An 18,973-nucleotide genomic window follows, 5' to 3' on the forward strand; every position below is an offset into this window, starting at 1 on the left:
ATGCTAGAACTTCCCCTTTTCTCTTTCTTTCACTGTCAGCACCCCACCTTCCTCTTCGACCAACACACTCCCAAGAAAAGAGACCTGTATCTCTTAAGAGTCCTTCAGCAATAGGTAACAGCAACCTTAACATGTGTTTTGCATATTCCTTCTTAACAGTCTTTTCATTCATATCATGTCATCTTTTTCTCTTGAAATTGAAATGATAAGTTCTTATGAAACTGCATCCAATTAATTATTCCATTAAATGAAATATTACTAAAATGTTTCATGACTTTTCACTGCATATGATTATTACAATCATTGTTTGTCCTGCATCGCTTTGCCATTCATTTTTTCATGAATTTCATTAAACATTTTAATTAACATTTAAAGGGAGTAGCTCACCCCTCCAAAAAAATGTATTGTCACAACCCACCGTTTAGTTTTACCTTTGTCCTGGAGAAATTTTGAAACATTTTCATGTAACTTTTCTTAACAAAAGTACATAGTGGACAAAAAAGTAAGTTTCTGACACCAATTCAATTACGATTCTTTACCTCATTATTGAGATGCACTGTAAAATTGGGTCACGATTCAATTCAATTTGATTAATTTAGAATTATGCATATTTATTTGCAAAAATATGACTCAAATTACATAAATGTAACTGGAAAGACAATTTGCATTACTTTAATATTGACAAAATAATACATCAGGCTTTACTTATATTTATTATTATATTTACAGTATATTTATTATATTATTAATGATTTAATTCAACAAGGAAGCATTCAAATCTATTCATCAAAGAATCTTGAAAAAATTGTATGTTTCCAAAATGTTAAACTGTTACAGCACAGCAACAGTTTTCAACATTCTCCTTTAGTGTTACACAGAAAATAACAGCATCGATGTTTGGAATGACACGAGGGTGAGAAAATAATGATAGAATATAATTTTTTGGGGGTGAATTAATCCTTTTATTAAGTTACATCATCATCCTTCATAATAAATTCCTGAACTTTCTCTCTCTCTTACCTCTGTCTTTCTCTTTTGCCTCATCCTTTTCCTTCAAACCTGATTTTTCACTTTATTTTTTACTCTTTTGCTGTCCTTGTCTCTCCATTTTTCATCTTGACCTCAGTCAGTGGTAAAGAGAGACCTTCTGGGGGTGTCCTCTCACGCCCAGTGTCTGGCAGTGTTCATAACCCTAACCTGACATCACGTCCACCTTTACCCACCCCACCCAGTCCAACCCCTCGCACCATGCCCTCACCCGCCTGCTCCAGACCACCACGTCCACCACCCATTGCCCAGCCACAGGCCCCAGCTGACTCCCACACAGAGCAAAATACTTCTGGTTTGCTCCCTCCAGCACTGCCGAAAATCTTCCAGCCTTCCCCTGGCTCAGGTACCACAGATAGCTAGAAGTCATCAAGTCTTTGGTAGTACCATTGGTGGCTAGTTGGCATTCCTACTTGACAACAATTATTTACATGAACACTTATGCTGCTTCTATGGCTAGTGTGCACAGCCTTCAATCAGGGGTTTAAGTTCCTCTCTTGGATAATAAATCCATTATTATCCAAATGTTTAAGATTTATTTTTAAGAAATTAATCATTTTATTCAGCAAGGATGCATTCAATTGATCAAGGTGATAGTAGAGACACTTATAATTTTACAAAATATTTATATTCATATAAATGCAAATAATGCATTTACTGCCACTAGTCTGTACTTTTATCTGTATTTTTCTCTTGCCACTAAGAAGATTCCTAATTGAATGACCAAGTGTTTTTTGACAAACACCAGGGTCATGTGGCATAACTTCATTGCCTTCTGAGTCATCACCTCTTTTTGAAGGTGTTGCTTTGAAAATTTTTTGTTGTTTTGAAATTCTCTTTGATCGTAAGAAGTGCTGTAGGGCTGATATGTGGGTATGTGGCATTAAAGAAATTGTTTCAGGAAAATGAGAACTGAAAATCACTATGGCCACATAGACATTGCAAAGTTTTAAGAGGTAAAACCACATTTAAACCGAACAAAGAACAGCGCCAGTCATATTTAGTTGCAGTGTGAATTCATTCCCATCATGGGTGTGTTTTAACAAAGAAGGCCCATGCAGAAATTGTTTTACATTCGTCATTCAGATAAACAGTCACCATTCTAAAGGTGCTTATGCATCTGTGTTTTTCTCAGCAAAGACTGGACTTCTAGTATAGTCCCTTTATCAATTTTTTCCCTCTCTGATTGTCTCCAGCTCCTGTATCCTTTCAAAGAAGACTGTCGGGCTCTGAGGCCCCTCTGGAGGGTCCCGTGACCTCTGACTATCCTCTGCTCAATCTCCCTCGGGCTCTTCCTTCTGATCCCTTCCTCTCTCACTCTCCTTCTTCACCCACTATGCCCCTGAAAGGTACAGACTCATATGTTAGCCTGATTTGACTCTTCAAGACTGATTTTAGAGAAGCCAGATTCATTTCCTCTTAACCACTACCTCTTTTGTTCTCACTTTTCCTGCATCTCTGACTAATATTCGTCTTTCACGTGGTCTGCGTCCTTGTGTCATTGCACTTCTGTCTCAGATTACTTCGGAGCACCTTGCACCAATGTTTTTAAGCCCGAAATTGTCCCCAGTGCTCGCCCTCTATACCCCACTCCTGTCCCCCTCCTCAAGGCCAAAACTTCTTCCCTGTCTCTCTCTGACATGTTTAAACATCCATCTGCTGGCACCGTGCCAGGTCTTGAGAAATCCTCCAGACTGCACTTAAACAGTAGAACTAGCAATACTAAAGTACTGTTAACAAATGCACTCACGATATTAATAAAATATCTTGAACATAATTCGTTCAAATTTAAATTACATTTTAAATGTAATATTAGTAAAACCAGCGAACTATGGCTCTGTGTAGTAAGTGCTGCTCCATTTGAAAGCAGGCAATGGATATTAGTACTAACATGTGATTAATCGTGCAGCCCTAATTTTAAATAACATTTAAACAATTTTCTTTAGTGCAATAACAATATAAAAGATAATTACTTTTAAAACAATCAGTTAATTTTGTCTTTTTATTTTTCTGTTTAATATCATGTAATATCACATACTAATATTTTTTCTCAAATAGCAATCTCAAATACAGCAGCATTTATAAGAAAGGTCCCTCGCAAGAGGATCATCATATTCGGTTGTCTTTGAAAATTTTGGAAAGCCCCTGCTTTAATTTTTATATCAATATTTGCTTCAAAATTCACTATTTATATATATATCTGTGTGTGTGTGTGTGTGTGTGTTTGTGACCCTCTTTACTTGTGTAAAGTCTGTTACTATATCTCAAATTCTAAAACTTCCTTTATATATATATTCCATCTTTTCCTCTCAGTATCTACACAGCTAAATGAGCAGATGATGGCGTTTTCTTCATCTCCCTTCTTCAGCATTCCTCTAAATGAATCTGTGACCCCTGTTCCTTTGCTGAGCAGACCAGATCTTGAAGCTCTGTGCGAAACATCTTGCACCTCTAGTCAACTCCCCAAGTCACCTCTACCTCCCTCTGTCACCGTCTCTTACCCCATTATCAAACCCCTACCTGCCTCTTTTACCCCAGCAGCTGTCTCTTCCTCTACCCCTTCTCTGACACTGTCAACCACTGATGCCCGCACAACTGCCCCCTGCTGTTCATCTCAATCTTCTTCTGCTCGTTCAGGTACTAAACTGCCTATTGCTTGCTTTAAAAGACTCATTAATTAGAACTAGTGTGAGTGGTGATAGATCTAACAGTTATGATGTACTAGAATCATGTCTGTGATTAAGAGGTTTTGTCATAACCACCATATTGTTGTTTGCTTTAATTTATGTTGGCCATGTCATGCTGGATAGTCCCACTCAAAGGGAACTCTCATTAGTTCAAAATCTCACTCCAGAGACTGTTTATTTGCAAAAAACTATATGATGGCCTCGATCACTCATGTCATTTTAAATCAGCAATTGTTTTTGAAAATGAATTTAACTATCTAAACCAAATAAAACTCATTATACATTCATAAAGTTATTTAAAATTGTGCTTTATTATGTATATCCACTGATTTCCAGAGATACCCAGGGAGCTCAACTCACTTACAGATGAGGATCGAACAAATCCGTTTCTACAAGGTGAATAAGTATTCATCACGTGTGTCATTAATGATGTGTATGAGCTAAAAAAAATTGAAAATAAAGTACCATAATTCCTCAAATAAAAGCTGGGGCCTTTATTTACCTGAACTGCAGAAGGTAACAGGCTTTTATTAGAGGTAGGCCTTTATTTCTCATTCTATCTGTTTGATAAGTAATTGTTTTAAATAACCTGTTTTAAATGAAAAGCGATAGCGTTCCAGAGATCATAACATTAGCACAGAATCAGTTCAGAATCAATCATCAAAAGAATCAGTTTGGTTCAGACGCTCTGTGTGTCAGTCTGCTTCATGTTGAATCACGCATGCGCAGTATCATCAGCTCCTCGGTTCTCCAATCGGACGCCTCTGACAGAAACTGTTCTCGGTTCAGTGTACTGGTGATCCGAAAACTGATGTAACCAGTTCTTGACTCGAGAATGAGAAACGCTCCAGCAGTGGGCGTGTACTTTCGTTATCTGGCTCTGCTGCACAGATTTCCCCCGGCCTTTATTTAAGACTGGCCTTTATTTGTCCATGTTGACCACGCCCCCGGCCACTATAAGAGGCCCGGCGTTTATTTGACTACCGGTTTTTATTTGAGGAATTACGGTAGATTAAGATTGATTAGCTTTTCCTTATTTTAATAATTGTTCTAATTCAATTTGCCCTTATGGTCAACAGACTTACTGGCTGAAGAAACGAAGAACTCAGAGCCCAAAACAGACCAGTGTAGCGCATCTCGGGCTATATGCAGCATTAACATTGCTACTAAACAATCTCCTTCCTCGCTCCGTCAACCTGAAACCATCAGCACTGAAAGAAGAGACCTCAAACCTGCCATGGCTGTAAAAAGGTGAGCACTTAAACATTATTTTTGTTCTGGCATCAAGTATAATTCACTAACATCAAGCTTAACTATATAATTAAATAAAAAAAATTATTATCACCTTTCCAGAAACTGGAAATTTGCAGAGGTGGATTAAGAACTTAGTACTTTGTGTTTATCTGTATGAAAGTGTTTTAGGCTTTATATGGACACAAATTCAAATAGAACCCTTTTAATGAGAAAAACAGTTCCTTAATAACAATAGGGAAATGACCTTGTGAGTCTATTTTAAACAGACCATGACATTTGCATACATCAACTCTCATGTTTAAACTCTCCGTTGCTTTCCCTCACTACTCCAACCCTGCGTCCGTCTTGTTTGTCCTGTTTTTTTCGCCACTAACATCGTTGAGCACAAACAAAATGCTATCTCAAAGGAAAAATTTCATCTAATCTTACTAAATACCACCATGCTTTGGCCTCTTATCCCATTTTTTGCAAACTTTGACTCCAAGTATCTTTGTCTCCCAGTCTTGGGCCTGTTGGGAAGTCATCATTGGACACTTTTGGAGAACCGCCTGTGGAAGCTTCCAGATCTGAGGAACTGGACATTGGAACTGTCCCTTCTCCAGACCCATATTCAGCTCCCGCAACAACACCACCTCCCTCATCAGTGGTTTCCACTCAATTGGAGAAAAATCACGTTTTTATAGCAGAGAAACCACCATTGGCTGAGGAAGAACCAGATTTTAAAGTGGCCGATTTCGATAAAAGTATCATAGCTTATCAACCCGTTAAAATTGTTACTATTGGCAAATGCCCTGAGAAAGAACCACTCAAAATTGACATTGAACAGCCAGTGCAGGTCAGTCTGGTTCAGACCTTTTCAGTAACTGATGGTGACTTAATAAAGCAACCAGAAAACACAAAAATTGAATCAGCAGGGGAAGTTTCTCCAAAAGAGGAACCGAATGTGCAGAATGCAAAGGGTGCTTTGCTTTGTGGTAACCTCAACAAGTCAGACGAAGACAAGATAATAAAGAAATTTGCCTCAGCTTTGGTTATCCCTACAGAACACAATATCCCCAATATTATATGCAGCTCATCACTTCTAAAGCAAGAACCTACAGTTCTTCCCAGGGAAAAAAGTCAAGTGTGTGTGGAAAAAGTCCCTGCATCTAAGCCCAACAGTAGTTTGAGAGAGAAGCAGTCCCATAAGAGTAATCTGGACAAGGGTTTAACAGTTGTGAAAAGGTGAGTGTGCTGTTAACATGGTACTATTACTCTACCAAACTGTGGCAATCTGGAACTCTCCTCTTTTGGGTTACTTCCAGGTTCAATAAACTCTGTCTTCTAATTCATTATATTAATATTCATTTGAATATGTAGGCACATAAAACTCTCTGTGGCATCATGAATAGTTTTAGATAAAACACTTTTAGAGATAACACATTTTAAATATACTGTACTAACTGACTGACTGTTATGTGAAAAGAGATTATATCTTCTTCCCCAACCACAAAGTTACACTTCTGTAGAATTACATCATCAACATCATTCTCCAAAACATTGTAGATGAACTTCCTAAAGTTTTTACTAAATTCTAATTTATCTGTATTCCTCTATATGTAACCATTTTTTTCCTGTCTAATTCTTCTCTTCTCTGTTATTCTCTCAGTCAAAATGAAATGGCCGTAACTCCACCAGAAAGGCCTAGCGTTAGCCTCAAACCAGCTTCCCCTCAAATATCAGATCTGCCCAAAGTGCTTCCTTTGATTCATCCCAAATCCCTGGAGCCCAAAGTCCTTAAATGCATCTCAGAACAACCTCCAGCAGTCAGTCAATCACCAAAACCAAAGCTGACTCCGAAGAGTGTGGAGGTCCATTCACTTGCCCAAGCAGAAGTGCCAACATTGAGTTCTCTGAAGGAGAAAGTAAAAGATCAGGGCGATGAAGCAAGGGATGAGACAACAAATAAGCACAAAATACCTGACAAGATGCCAAAAGAAGAAAACAAAGCTGAAATGTCCTCCAAAAAATCTTTAGAAGCAGGGTAAGAACCAGTTGGTCTCAAATGTTCATCCATGGTCGAATGCTTGAATGCTTTAGTTGTGTTACACATCTCATAAGATGAAGTGTGTTAAAATGGCCTTTAGAGGGTTTTGTACACTGTCATGTGACAATACGAGAGTGAGTTTCAAACAAATCATACTTGATTTGAATATAAACTTGTGCTAACATAGGCTTTATAACAGGCAAATATACAATATGTAGATAAAGATTGAATTAATGCATGTTTGTTTAAAACAAGGTAAGTAAATTGGGATAAACACTATTCCTTACCTCACAGTGAAGAAAAAGCCGTTATCCAGGTCCTGGATGCTGTGATTCCCAGTTTAAATGAACCAGATTCCCAACACCGGATACCCTCCATTGTCCTTAAACCACATCCAGCTCAGACTATTGAGAAGAAAAAAGAAGCTGTTAAAGTTAGTATACCGGTCCGTATGAGGCCTCTACTTCCTGTGATCTCCCCTGCTATTGGTGTAACAGAAAAGGACAAAAGTACATCAGTGCATCTGGAGGAAATTTGCCCTCTATTGCCTAACATGTCTCTGGATACAGAGTCTGATGGAAATGGTTTAGGGGAAAAGGTCACATTTGAGGAAGAGAGTGTGTTATGGGCTGCAGTAGAGGAGAAAACAAAAGAAAAAAGGGATGAAGTTGTTATTGTGAGCAAGTTGATTCCAGAAAAAGAGGTCCTGGATAGGGGGTAAGTGCATGAGGTTTGTTAACTTCACTGCATGGTGTTTTGTGTGGACTTCAGACTATCTGGAATTGCATGGTTTTGACCAGTTTGTCCATGTTTCATTCTGCCCGAGTTTCTAATGTGTCTCTATTAGAACATCTGTTGACTTGCTGGGAGTTGAGATGCTAGTGAGAGAACATTGATCTTTAAAGAATATTCTTGTCACTTACACTTTTTGGTCCATGGCAGCCAACGTGGACAAGAAACATCAGAAACCAAGCTTAAGGAGCAAGAGAATTCCTTTACATTGTCCCATTCCCACCACAAACTAGATTCAGATGATAAGATGCCACAAACTGGCAGTGAGACTATTTGGGCTACTCAAGCTGGACCTAAAGAAGATCTGCCGACTCTTAGTTTCTGTTCAGGAACTGGACTTGGTCTTGAGCTTGATGTAAGAACAGACAGAAATGTGGACACCTGCATACAGGAACATGACTCAGTTTCTGACCAGGAAGAAGAATCTGTAGGCATCATACGGGGGATTTTTGGTGTTCTGTATAAAGGGTAAGTCTGGGACGATTCTGAGACGTGCACAGAGCTTGTCTTGTCACGGCATCTGCATGGCTATACTTTTGTTCTCCTGAAACAATGAAAGGTTGTTATTAGGTGTGATTCTGCATTTGCAAGGAAGCTTTTGCATCCACATGTATGGTGTCCTGTAGTGATGAGAAGCTTAGCTTAAGGAATAGCTTGCCTGTTTGATACTGGCTGGTGATTCAAAAAGAGCCTTGCGAATGCAAAAAAGAATTTGTTTTGTCATGGTATAATGTATTCATATTTAAATGTCCTCATCCTATAGTTATGAGACCATGACATCAATACTACAGCAGCCAAGCACAACAGAAACCAATGTTAAAGATGACACGATTTTGGATGGTCAAGATGGATCTGTGGTCCAAATTCTCCCTTCTGAGGCCTTCTTTGACACCAAAATTGAGCATCCAACCAACGATGAGCTCCAGGAATCAGTAATCCAGGATTTGTTACCTTCTGGCGAGGCCTCCGAGCCTGTGGCCATGAGCTTAGTGGAGTGTTTGAAACTGGCTGCCAGAGAAACACAAAGCAGATCTATGAACTTCAAGACCCAGGATAAAGGAAGCCCTTCTAAACAAAAAACAGCAAGTGAGCAAACCCAAATACTGACACCAATTGGAAATGACAAATACATGAAGGTGGAATTGAAGTCTGAGAGTTTGATATTAAATGAAGAGAAGAATAAAGAGCCATGCTTACCTCTGGTGGAAGAAGAAGACATAACTACTAAGAAAGATGTGCACAACCTCAGCTATGTGGAAACAGATCATCTTTTGACAGAGGTAGACTTTGAGAAAAAAAAATTACACAAAAGCCCACAAAGAAATGGACATAAAGAAGTTATGCCTGGCAAGATTACAGCAGCAGATTTAAGGCCAATGGCGGAGTCGGAGGGTTCACAGGAGGAGCTGGAATTTGAACTAGGTCAGGAAGACTTAGGAACAGTGTGGTCTGCTGAGCTATATATGGATGGAGGGTAAGTGCATGGGACATCACCTCTGCCTGCACTGCCTCTCATTTTTATGACCCTCTTTACACAGACGGCATGATTTTGGCAATGTTCCGTCTGGCTGATATTCAAGCATTCTAGTTGTTTCATTACGTTATTCGTGTGCGTCTGTGACAAGGACTGATGGAGTCTGCATTTGGCATCAAGCGGTGCATTTAAAGTGTCCTATGGCTGACTAGTCTTCCAAGTGATGGGTTGGGATACACTACCATTCAAAAGTTTGGGGTCAAGTAAGACTATTTTTTTAAAGTAATTAGTACTTTTATTCAACAAGTCTGCATTAAATTGATCAAAAGAAAGGGTTGAGCTAGTTCATATGTTTTAAATGATTTGTACGTCAAATAAATGCTGTTCTATTTCTGTTCATCACAAATCCTGAAAATATTAAGCAGCACAACTGTTTTCAACACTGATAATATTGAGAAATGTTTCTTGATTGCCAAATTGGCATATGGGATTCATTTTGAAGGGTTAAGTGACACTGAAAACTAGAGTAATGGCTGCTGAAAATTCAGCTTTGCCATCACACTAATAAATTACAAAAAATATATTTGAAAAGAAAATAGATATTTTAAAAAGATAATAATTGTAATACTTTTTGATCAAATAAATGCAGCCTTGGTGACCTCTTTAAAAAAAAAAAAATCTTACCAAACCCATTTATTTGAGATGTAGTGTATATATTATGAGCATGAAACATATTGTGTTGGTTACTATTGCATTGATTCTGGGCTCTCTGTGGTTTTTAAAAAAGGACTAAACAGCAACTTGTTTGTTGCAGCTTGTTTGTCACTGCTGCTGCAAGCTTGCAAAAGTTGTTAGCAGAAAATATTACAAGGTGACTGTGGGCTAACGCTATTGTTTCTAGCCCCCTGCTGGAACTGATTGTGCCATTTTCACTTAATTGCATTTTTACTGAAAAACCTTTGCATGCTACAATAACCAAATTGGTAAGGTGCAACATTTTGATATCATGTTCTGGTGTTCCATTTCTCACAGACCAGACGAATCCTCAATATCCCCAATAGTTATACAAACATTAAAATCACCTCTGACTGCCTCTCCACCAGAATCTGGACCTATATTAAAAGACACTACACCAACGGAAACTATTTCCCAACCTGCTAGCAAAGTTTTCCCTCTGTGTCAAGACAAGAGTATGCAGTCACCACCCCCAGTGCCCTTACAGGAAGTCAGCCCTGATGCCATCAATCAAAATAGGAGCTCTGCAGCTGCTAAAAGACATGTGGTTCCACAATGTGATGAACAAGGAACCACTCCTTCACATGTAACTATAGAGACAGCAGTTGCAAAGACTGTTGAGATATGCAAAGATGTTGCAAAAGAGACAAGTGAGAATATCTTGTCACCACTAGAGGGAGACAATACCAAAAACATGTCTATAAACAACACCCCTAAAGATGAGATGGACAAAGAGAGCATCCGAGTCATCACCAAGGCATCAGAAATCATTATTGTAGCAGCTTCAGAAAAACTAAAAGACATACACGGTAATGAGAACATTGTTTCCGGAAGGGACGTATCAACTCCTCCCATGCTACAAAAATCCAGCATGAAACTGCCCATGGATGACATTCAACCGAATTTAGATCAGACAGAGATTACAAAAACACTCAGACCTCCACTGTCAGTGATTTCCCCAGAGCAGATAGATAAGAAGATTGACATCAGTCAGTCTCAGACTCCCTCTGTGCCACTGGAGAGCTTTAAATTAGATGATAGCCACAGAGAAGCCAATGCTCGAAATTATGTTTTAGATGATAATGTCCGGTTAAACAAGCAAGAACAAAACATCCAGCTGGAATGTATGGGCAGCTGAAAGGGAGTGCCAAGATACACCAGCTGTTAAGCCCACAAACCAGACAGAGAACACAGAAACAGAAGCTGAAAATAAGAAGGAAGAACCAGAATTTAGTATTGATAGAAGTGAAGAGGCTCAAATAGAGCAGAATAAACCACCATCTCCAGTGCCTGATGAATTGTAAGTTTGAGTGGCTTGTAAAGACTAAAATTTATTTTTATTTTGCAATATTATATTGTTTGACTTTAAGTCTAGAACGACATCTACAGCTCTAAAGGTTGATGCCTACAAAATGTACACCTCTGTGCATGATTTACACTACCATTCAAATGTTTGGGGTTGGTAGGATTTTTTATGTTTTTGAAAGAAGTCAGACCAAAGCAAAATACATTTGATCAAAAATGCTATATAAATATTAATATAGTGAAATATTACTAAAATGTAATATTTTTATACATTTTAATAAGAAATTTATTCATGTGAAGGCAAAGCTGATTTTTTAGCAGCCATTACTCCAGTCTTTCTAATATGCTGATTTGGTGCTCAAGAAACACTTCTTATTGTCAGTCCTAAAAACAGATGTGCTGCTCATCATTTCTATGATAAACAGAAAGTAAAAGAAAAACAGCATTTATTTGAAAAATGATGTGTAAGATTGTGAATGTATTTACTTTTAAATTAAAAGTATTAATTTCTTTAAATCGTACATATCTATATGCATATGTAACATCTTACAACTTCTGAACAGTAAAGGGGTCATATGATTGTGATTAAAAGTTTTCCTTTCTCTTTGGAGTGTAACAAGCTCTCGGTGTATAAAGAAGATCTGTAAAGTTGAAAAGATTAAAGTCTCAAATCCAAGGAGATATTCTTTATCAAATTTAAGAGTCAACCACGCCTACCTAAAAAGGCTCATTCTAACACACCCCCACATGTCTACGTCATTATGTGGAAAGACTTGCATAATGCCGCCCAAATGTTCATGCAAAGAAAGACAGAAGGCATAACTTTTATTCTCACTGGTGTTGCTGCTGCTATGTTGTGGAGACATTGTGTGTTTTCGTTGTGAAAGCTAAACTACTTTGTTTGGCCTTTCAAAAGTGGACACAACTAGAAATCCAGTGGTTAAGTTGTATTTACAATACTGTTCCAGAACAGTTCAACCAATATTCAGAGGTGTGCAGCGCAATTTGCTGAGGATGAGGACTGTTTCCTGTGAGAGTAGCCTACAATGCCGGTGTCTGTTTCTATAAAGTGGGGCAATTCCAACTTTGCAAGAACCACGTGGTATTTCTGACTCACAGCCTGTAAGTGTGTTTACATATTTAAAGAAATTGGCCACTTATGATTCAAACTCGAGTTTTGAGCAGTGAAGAGTAGCAGTTGTTGTTTGTCATTTCTCGTAGTTATGTTCCCACTGGATGCAACAAATGCCTTATTCATAATGGGTTTTATTTATGGGTCGCGCCGGGACACACGGCATCACAGTATGTTAAGGGGCATAACATTTCTGTCACACTTAAAGTTTTCAGCCAATCCCAATGCACTGGATAGCTGGTCAACCAGAGCCCTCCTCACTTTTCAGAACGATGAGCTTTGTAAAAATCAACGTGTTTCAGAAGGCGTGGCATACAGGAGAAACAATAATGTGCATTATGTGGAAAATGATGTGTTTTTATGAACCTTAAACTGCATATACACGTTGCATTACACAAAATACACAAAATAATGTTATTTTTAGCCATGTCATATGACTCTTTTAACCTCAAATCAACACCCGAAATGTTCTAAGCATTGCAGAAAGGGAAACCCTAGCGGAACACATTCATTCTCAATTTAACACTGAATTTGAAATGTAATTCCAAAATTATGTGAAACAAAAACAATGATGTGGAAGTGTGTATTTATAATAACATGGCAAAATTTGTAAGTCATGTCAGTATGTCTAAAACATTTCCTGTCCTTTTGATAGGTCTAGTCATCCTCATGAAAAGGGGTCCTCTAAGGCTAAAGGGAGCGAGATGGCATCTAGGAGCCCAGGTAGCATGCAGGTTAACGGCCAGACCACTGCAGACACATCCCATGAGATTCTGCCTCCAATGCTCAGTAAAAAGAAAATAATTCCACAACCAATGGACCTTGCAATAGTAAAAACAGGTTCAGCAGTGCCACCATGTGATGTAAGTGGCATTTGTTGTTTATGTAGTCCCTGTTAAAATTTAGACTGTTTATCTATTTGTCTATAGCTGTTTTTTGTCTTTCCATTTGTTACTATACAGTTTGCCAGTCCACTTCTCAGTCCTGGTTTGGTGACCTCCAGTCAATCCTTGCTGGAGTGGTGTAAAGAGATCACTAAAAACTATAATGGAGTAAATATCACAAACTTCAGCACATCTTGGCGTAACGGCCTGGCGTTCTGTGCCATCTTACATCACTTCCACCCTGAGATAATGTGAGTTTCTGATTTATGTCATTCATTCCCAGCTCAAAGCAAACTCATTCCTTCTTAGCATGAATCAATTTATGTGCACCAACATAAAAGTGATTCAAGTACAAACAAATTAGTGATGCACAATATATTTGTACCATATAGTTTAATTACTAATATTTAAGTTTACAGACATTTTTGATATTAGATATTTAATTGTGCATGGTTATTTCCTTTTTGTTTGTTAAATTTACCTTTGCCATAACTCACCTTAAATATTTTGGAGGGGGCGGGGGCTATTTTAATTATACTGTTAAATAAGATATTTAGCAATAATGTAAAAATAAATACAATTAAAATGAATAAAATGTTCATACTTTAAAATATGTTTTGAATGCCTTAATAAACTTAAAATAATTGATTTTAGTATTTTGAAATTTAGAATTTCAATACTGGACATGTATAGTTTATTGTTCATAATATGACAATAATTAATTAATTATAAAAAAAATACTTTTTAATTAATTTTTATATTTGTGACTTGTTATTGTGTTATTGTGACTCTTTTCCAGTGAATTTGATGCATTGGAGTCTCACAACATAAAGCAAAACAACAAAGCTGTAAGTTCGGTTTATAAGCAGATGTTCCACATAAATCTTTTTTTTTTAACCATAAACTTAACCTCATCATTTGTGCTACCCATTGTTTTGCTTCTCTTTTAGGCTTTTGATGGCTTTGCATCACTGGGAATCTCTCGTCTGCTGGAGCCCTCAGACATGGTGCTTCTCTCTGTGCCAGATCGTTTGATTGTCATGACGTACCTGTGCCAAATCCGTGCACACTTCACCGGGCAGGAGCTGAGTGTGTTACAGATAGAGCAGAACAACAGTCAGTCCAGCTATGCAGTAGCCAGGCCAAACCAAGGGCCGGATGTACAAGCAGCAGCCAAATTCTGTGCAGAGATGCTCCATACTGGAGCTCTGCCAGGAGAGAGTAAGAGCAAGGACTCACTGGGAGAGGAGGGAAGTGACACTGTGGCTAAGCCAAACGGAGGTCTAGTTCCTCCACCTCGGACTAAACGGTCAGGAAAGGTGGAAGAGAAGGGTGGTAAGGAGACAGAGGGAGGCACGCAGGCTCCTGTGGCCCCACCACGATCGAACTCAACAACTTCTAGATCAGGATTCGGGCACATACGAGATGCAGATCTGGTGAAGAAACGGCGGTCACGACTAAAGAGCGAATCCATGGATGAGTCTGATTCAAAGGAGCAGCCAAATGAGGTAAAACATATCAAATTTACCCTTTCCTTCCAGTTATGTTTCAACATTTGATCTAATAGTCTCTTCTCTACTAACCTCCGACAGTCAGATAAAGTCGAACTGACAGCTGAAGGAACTAATGACTCAACCGCTGCCAGAGAAAGTGCTGAAACTGGTAACCTAATCTAAAAAATGATTGAATTTCGGAAAGATTTGGTATTTTACACACTGATTTCCGCTTTTATTTTTTGCTTTTGTTTAATGTGTGTTTGCAGAACCTCAGGAAGCAAACCAAGATGTTAAATCAGCAGAGAATGTGACAATGGTCAGTATGCCGTCAGTATTTGAGACAGTTTACAGTTATGATCATAATTCTCTAATTCTTGGGCCAGATTCACAAAACATTCTTAAGGATAAAACTGCAATGTTTTCCTTGTTTTCTAACTTAAGAATAAGGTTATGAATATTTTGTATTGCAAAAAACATTTCTTAACATTTCATAGATATGGTTCTTACATTTTTCTTTGGATTGTTGGAACTCATATTAACTATTGAGTTCCTGAAAAGAATGTTCAGAATATTCACTAGTTAGGATAACCTCAAACTTGTTTTAAATCCCCAAAGATAAGATGTTTACATTTATTTATTGGGTCACTTTAAATATTAAACAGTACAACGCTATTAGGAATATTATGATTACATTACAAGCGTTGCAGAAAGACAGACAGGTGTTTGTCATGAAGTCATTAAGCTGATCAGTGAATCTTTACCTAGACCTGGCATACAGTCAGATAACACCAAAGCCATTTTCCTCTTAAGAAAAAAAATAGAGGGGAAAAGGGTAAGAAAATATCTGAGAATAATTTCAGAAACATTTTTACAAACTACTTCATTATTAAGAAGAACTTGGAGAATCCAGACCATGAATCACAAGCTCTTACCATTCCATGTTTAATTTCCTTGTTTTATAAAGCTTTTATTTAAATCAAGCCTGTCCTTTCCTCTCCATTGTCTTTGTACATCATTGTCTGTTTCTGTCTTATCAATGTTGGTCTTTTATTCTCTGTATCTGGCTTTATCATCTCTCTTTCTCTCAATCTCCGTACCTTTCCGCTGTCTTTTCCTCTTTCTTTCTATATTGCTCTTGTCTGGTTTTATGTATGTCTCCCTGTGGTACTTCCTGGCCAGTGTTTGCAGGACACCAATCAGTATGTGTTGAGTGAACTTCAGGCCCTGGAAACCGAACAGAAGCACATAGACAGCAGAGCTGCAGTCATGGAGAAAACACTTAGAAAGCTCATGGAGACAGGCAAGAAAAACACTCAAATAGAGAGAAAGAGAGAATGAAGTTGATGTCAAGTTAACTCTTGAAATGCAGCATGATATACCACATTATCTGCTTAACAGGAAGTGATAAAGATGAAGAAGAGGAGCTGATTCAGGAATGGTTCACGCTGGTCAACAAGAAGAATGCTCTGATCAGGAGACAGGACCATCTGGAGCTGCTGTATGTACTGATATGTAAGACACGATCAGTGCACACTGTCAGCCACATCAATAAATATTCATGATGTTACACTTGCAGGCAAGAAGAGCAGGATTTAGAAAGAAGATTTGAGCTGCTGACCCGAGAGCTCAGAGCCATGATGGCTGTTGAAGGTAAGCCATTTAACTTTAAACTAAGAGTTACTGGGAAAAAAAAAAAAAGATATTAATTTAATTAAAGTCGGCATGAAATCAAATTTGACAAATCTTCTTTTTATATGCAATATTGTAGTGTTTATTATAAATGATTTACCTGTGCACTTCATTATTTTTTTAAAATTCATGTACCCTTATAATCTTTAATCAAATACATTACCCTACCATTCCCCCATCGAAACGACCTCTCTTCTCTTTCGGTCACGTCCCATGATGAAAGGGTGTGGCCAGAGCCGATGAGGGTGCGGTTATAGGTGTCTGTCTCGTTTCTGCACCGCCTCTCAGAGAAACTTGTCAGTGTCAGTCATCTCAGCCAGCAATATGCAATATTGTTTCAGCCAACCTCCAACGATCCAATCAATTCCCCGATGGACAAAACCAAGCCCCGCCCTACATTTTTTTCTAATTTCAGAAGCCGTTTAACTTGGATATACGTCACAGCAAGGAAAAAAATTACAATCTCAACTTCCGTTTCATGCCGAATTTAATAATGTTAATATTGAATTCTGCCATTATTTATTGAGTATTTTACATAATATTCCCTTGTAAAAAAAAGTAATATATTTAAAATACCTTCATTGCATACTTAGTATAGTTAAAATCTATTAACATATTTACTGACAGATAACTCGAGACGTTCTGATATAAAAAATATAATAAAACTGTATTTGGCATACTACTTTGTTTTTTTTTATATTAAGTCTAAAATGTGTTTAATGTCACTTTTGATAAGAATTATATGATCTTTGTATAATATCAGTCTTAAAAATATTTAAAGTGTACCTGAAGTGTTCTTACAATAGTTCCACTTTAGCACAATCAAATACACTAAGCATATCTTTAATTGTGCTTCAGCACTACTTCTGCACCATTAAAGTGCATTAAGTTCAAAATGTGTTGTTCCAACATAGCAGATGTTGTTCCAAGTATACCAGTTTAGTACACTAGAAGTACAATTGCAGGGCATTTTATAAAGTACATAAATGTGAAAATGTATTTTTAGTGTACTTAGCATGAAATAAATCTATCAAATACATTTAAGTATATTTATTTTATCATCTTATCTCTAATATCCATATTTCATCCATCAGACTGGCAGAAAACTCAGTCCCATCAGCACAGAGAACAGCTACTGCTTCAGGAACTGGTGTCCCTGGTCAACAAGCGGGACGAGCTAGTCAGAGACATGGATGCAAAAGAGAGAGGGTCAGTCTAGTCAGTGTTTTGTTGCACTGGAATGGTGAAATGTAGAAATTAGACTTTACACACACATCTACTGAATGTATTTTGTATGTGCAGGGCTTTGGAGGAGGATGAGAGACTGGAGAGAGGCCTGGAGGCAAGACGGAGAAAACAAAGCAATAAGGAAAAGTGTGTTCTTCAATGAAGAAACTTGAATTCTCATGAAAACTATGGCTCACTGCACCAGAGACAATCTAAATGATTTGGACTACATTAGTGTGCCTTCTCTTAACTTTTAGAGACATTTGGCTTAAATGTGAAGCCCTTCCTCAAAACATCTTAAGTGGGATATAAAATAATCTACACAAAGTGGGATATAATGTCCAGTATAGATCAGACAAGTTATTCCCTCAGAGTTTGCGCAACATTGTGAAGGTTCTTCGAGGTTGCACCGGTTAAGTATTTTAAGCAATATAACTTTAAATCTGAAAATCTGAAAGAAGGCCAAACAGCCTTCACACACCTGCATGGTTGCAGACAGTTGAACTGAACACAAGAAATAAAAAAGAAGAAAAGGGGGGGGGGAATTCTGCACACTGTTGTAGGTTGCAGACTTCTGTCATACAACCTTAGCAGGGATATTTTTTTCCTGAAGCAAATAAAACATTGCTGTATAAATAATATATTTCTTACAAGCTGCAGCAGTGAGCAGGGTTTTCTCTCCTTTGTTTTTTTGGCAGGGATGGGTGGGGTTATGTTTAAGATTAAGACAAAGAGACCTGCGCCAAAGTTTGCTGTTTTTACATTATTTATTTAAGTGTGTTGTTCCCTGGTATGCCAAAATGTTTTATCAGACAATATATGCCCCCAAATGAATGTATTCATAAAATAAAATTATTTTGCATTGCAGTGCCTTTAGAGGTTAAATACCTTTTGAAAAGGAGCTTTTTATATCAAATAAAACCATTCTGTATCTTTGTGTTTTAAACCTTGAAAGCTAACCCAAAATGAAAAACATTTAGGGGTTGTTTTATAGATATACAAAAAGTATTTTGTCTGTTTGTACTCTTTTTGATAATTAAATGTGTAATTCATTCCTATTTTAAGATTTAGGGTGTGTTACTCAATAAAGTTTGATGCTGTTTGAATTTTAATCTATGTTTTTTTTCTGCCTAAACATGGGAGTGGAATAAATACACACACACACATATAGCTTATAATGTAGGCTATATTATAAATTTAAAAATGTGCATGTATTGTTTATTGA

General features: G+C 37.6%; 1 protein-coding gene across 17 annotated transcripts in view; it reads left to right on the plus strand.

Moving 5' to 3' along the window:
- Positions 1 to 18,860, plus strand: part of LOC113054329 (EH domain-binding protein 1-like protein 1) — a 25,486-nt gene extending 6,626 nt beyond the window's left edge. The window contains exons 7-28 of one of the 17 annotated variants that reach the window (XM_026219797.1): positions 40 to 114; positions 1,127 to 1,393; positions 2,244 to 2,396; positions 3,361 to 3,684; positions 4,071 to 4,130; positions 4,814 to 4,985; positions 5,490 to 6,212; positions 6,637 to 7,011; positions 7,309 to 7,731; positions 7,957 to 8,274; positions 8,570 to 9,280; positions 13,108 to 13,315; positions 13,415 to 13,587; positions 14,136 to 14,184; positions 14,287 to 14,844; positions 14,929 to 14,998; positions 15,099 to 15,148; positions 16,012 to 16,132; positions 16,231 to 16,330; positions 16,409 to 16,482; positions 17,616 to 17,730; positions 17,824 to 18,860. In XM_026219797.1, the coding sequence (XP_026075582.1) occupies positions 40 to 114; positions 1,127 to 1,393; positions 2,244 to 2,396; positions 3,361 to 3,684; positions 4,071 to 4,130; positions 4,814 to 4,985; positions 5,490 to 6,212; positions 6,637 to 7,011; positions 7,309 to 7,731; positions 7,957 to 8,274; positions 8,570 to 9,280; positions 13,108 to 13,315; positions 13,415 to 13,587; positions 14,136 to 14,184; positions 14,287 to 14,844; positions 14,929 to 14,998; positions 15,099 to 15,148; positions 16,012 to 16,132; positions 16,231 to 16,330; positions 16,409 to 16,482; positions 17,616 to 17,730; positions 17,824 to 17,911 (5,207 nt within the window). In that variant the 3' untranslated portion in view covers positions 17,912 to 18,860. Of the gene's footprint in view, positions 1 to 39; positions 115 to 1,126; positions 1,394 to 2,243; positions 2,397 to 3,360; positions 3,685 to 4,070; positions 4,131 to 4,813; positions 4,986 to 5,489; positions 6,213 to 6,636; positions 7,012 to 7,308; positions 7,732 to 7,956; positions 8,275 to 8,569; positions 9,281 to 10,312; positions 11,316 to 13,107; positions 13,316 to 13,414; positions 13,588 to 14,135; positions 14,185 to 14,286; positions 14,845 to 14,928; positions 14,999 to 15,098; positions 15,149 to 16,011; positions 16,133 to 16,230; positions 16,337 to 16,408; positions 16,483 to 17,615; positions 17,731 to 17,823 lie in introns of those variants that run through there. The other 16 variants (XM_026219798.1, XM_026219810.1, XM_026219799.1 and 13 more) reach the window with 16 other exon arrangements.
- Positions 18,861 to 18,973: the final 113 nt, after the last annotated feature.

Source organism: Carassius auratus, chromosome 35 (assembly GCF_003368295.1).
Source record: "Carassius auratus strain Wakin chromosome 35, ASM336829v1, whole genome shotgun sequence".
Classification (NCBI taxonomy): Eukaryota; Metazoa; Chordata; class Actinopteri; order Cypriniformes; family Cyprinidae; genus Carassius; species Carassius auratus.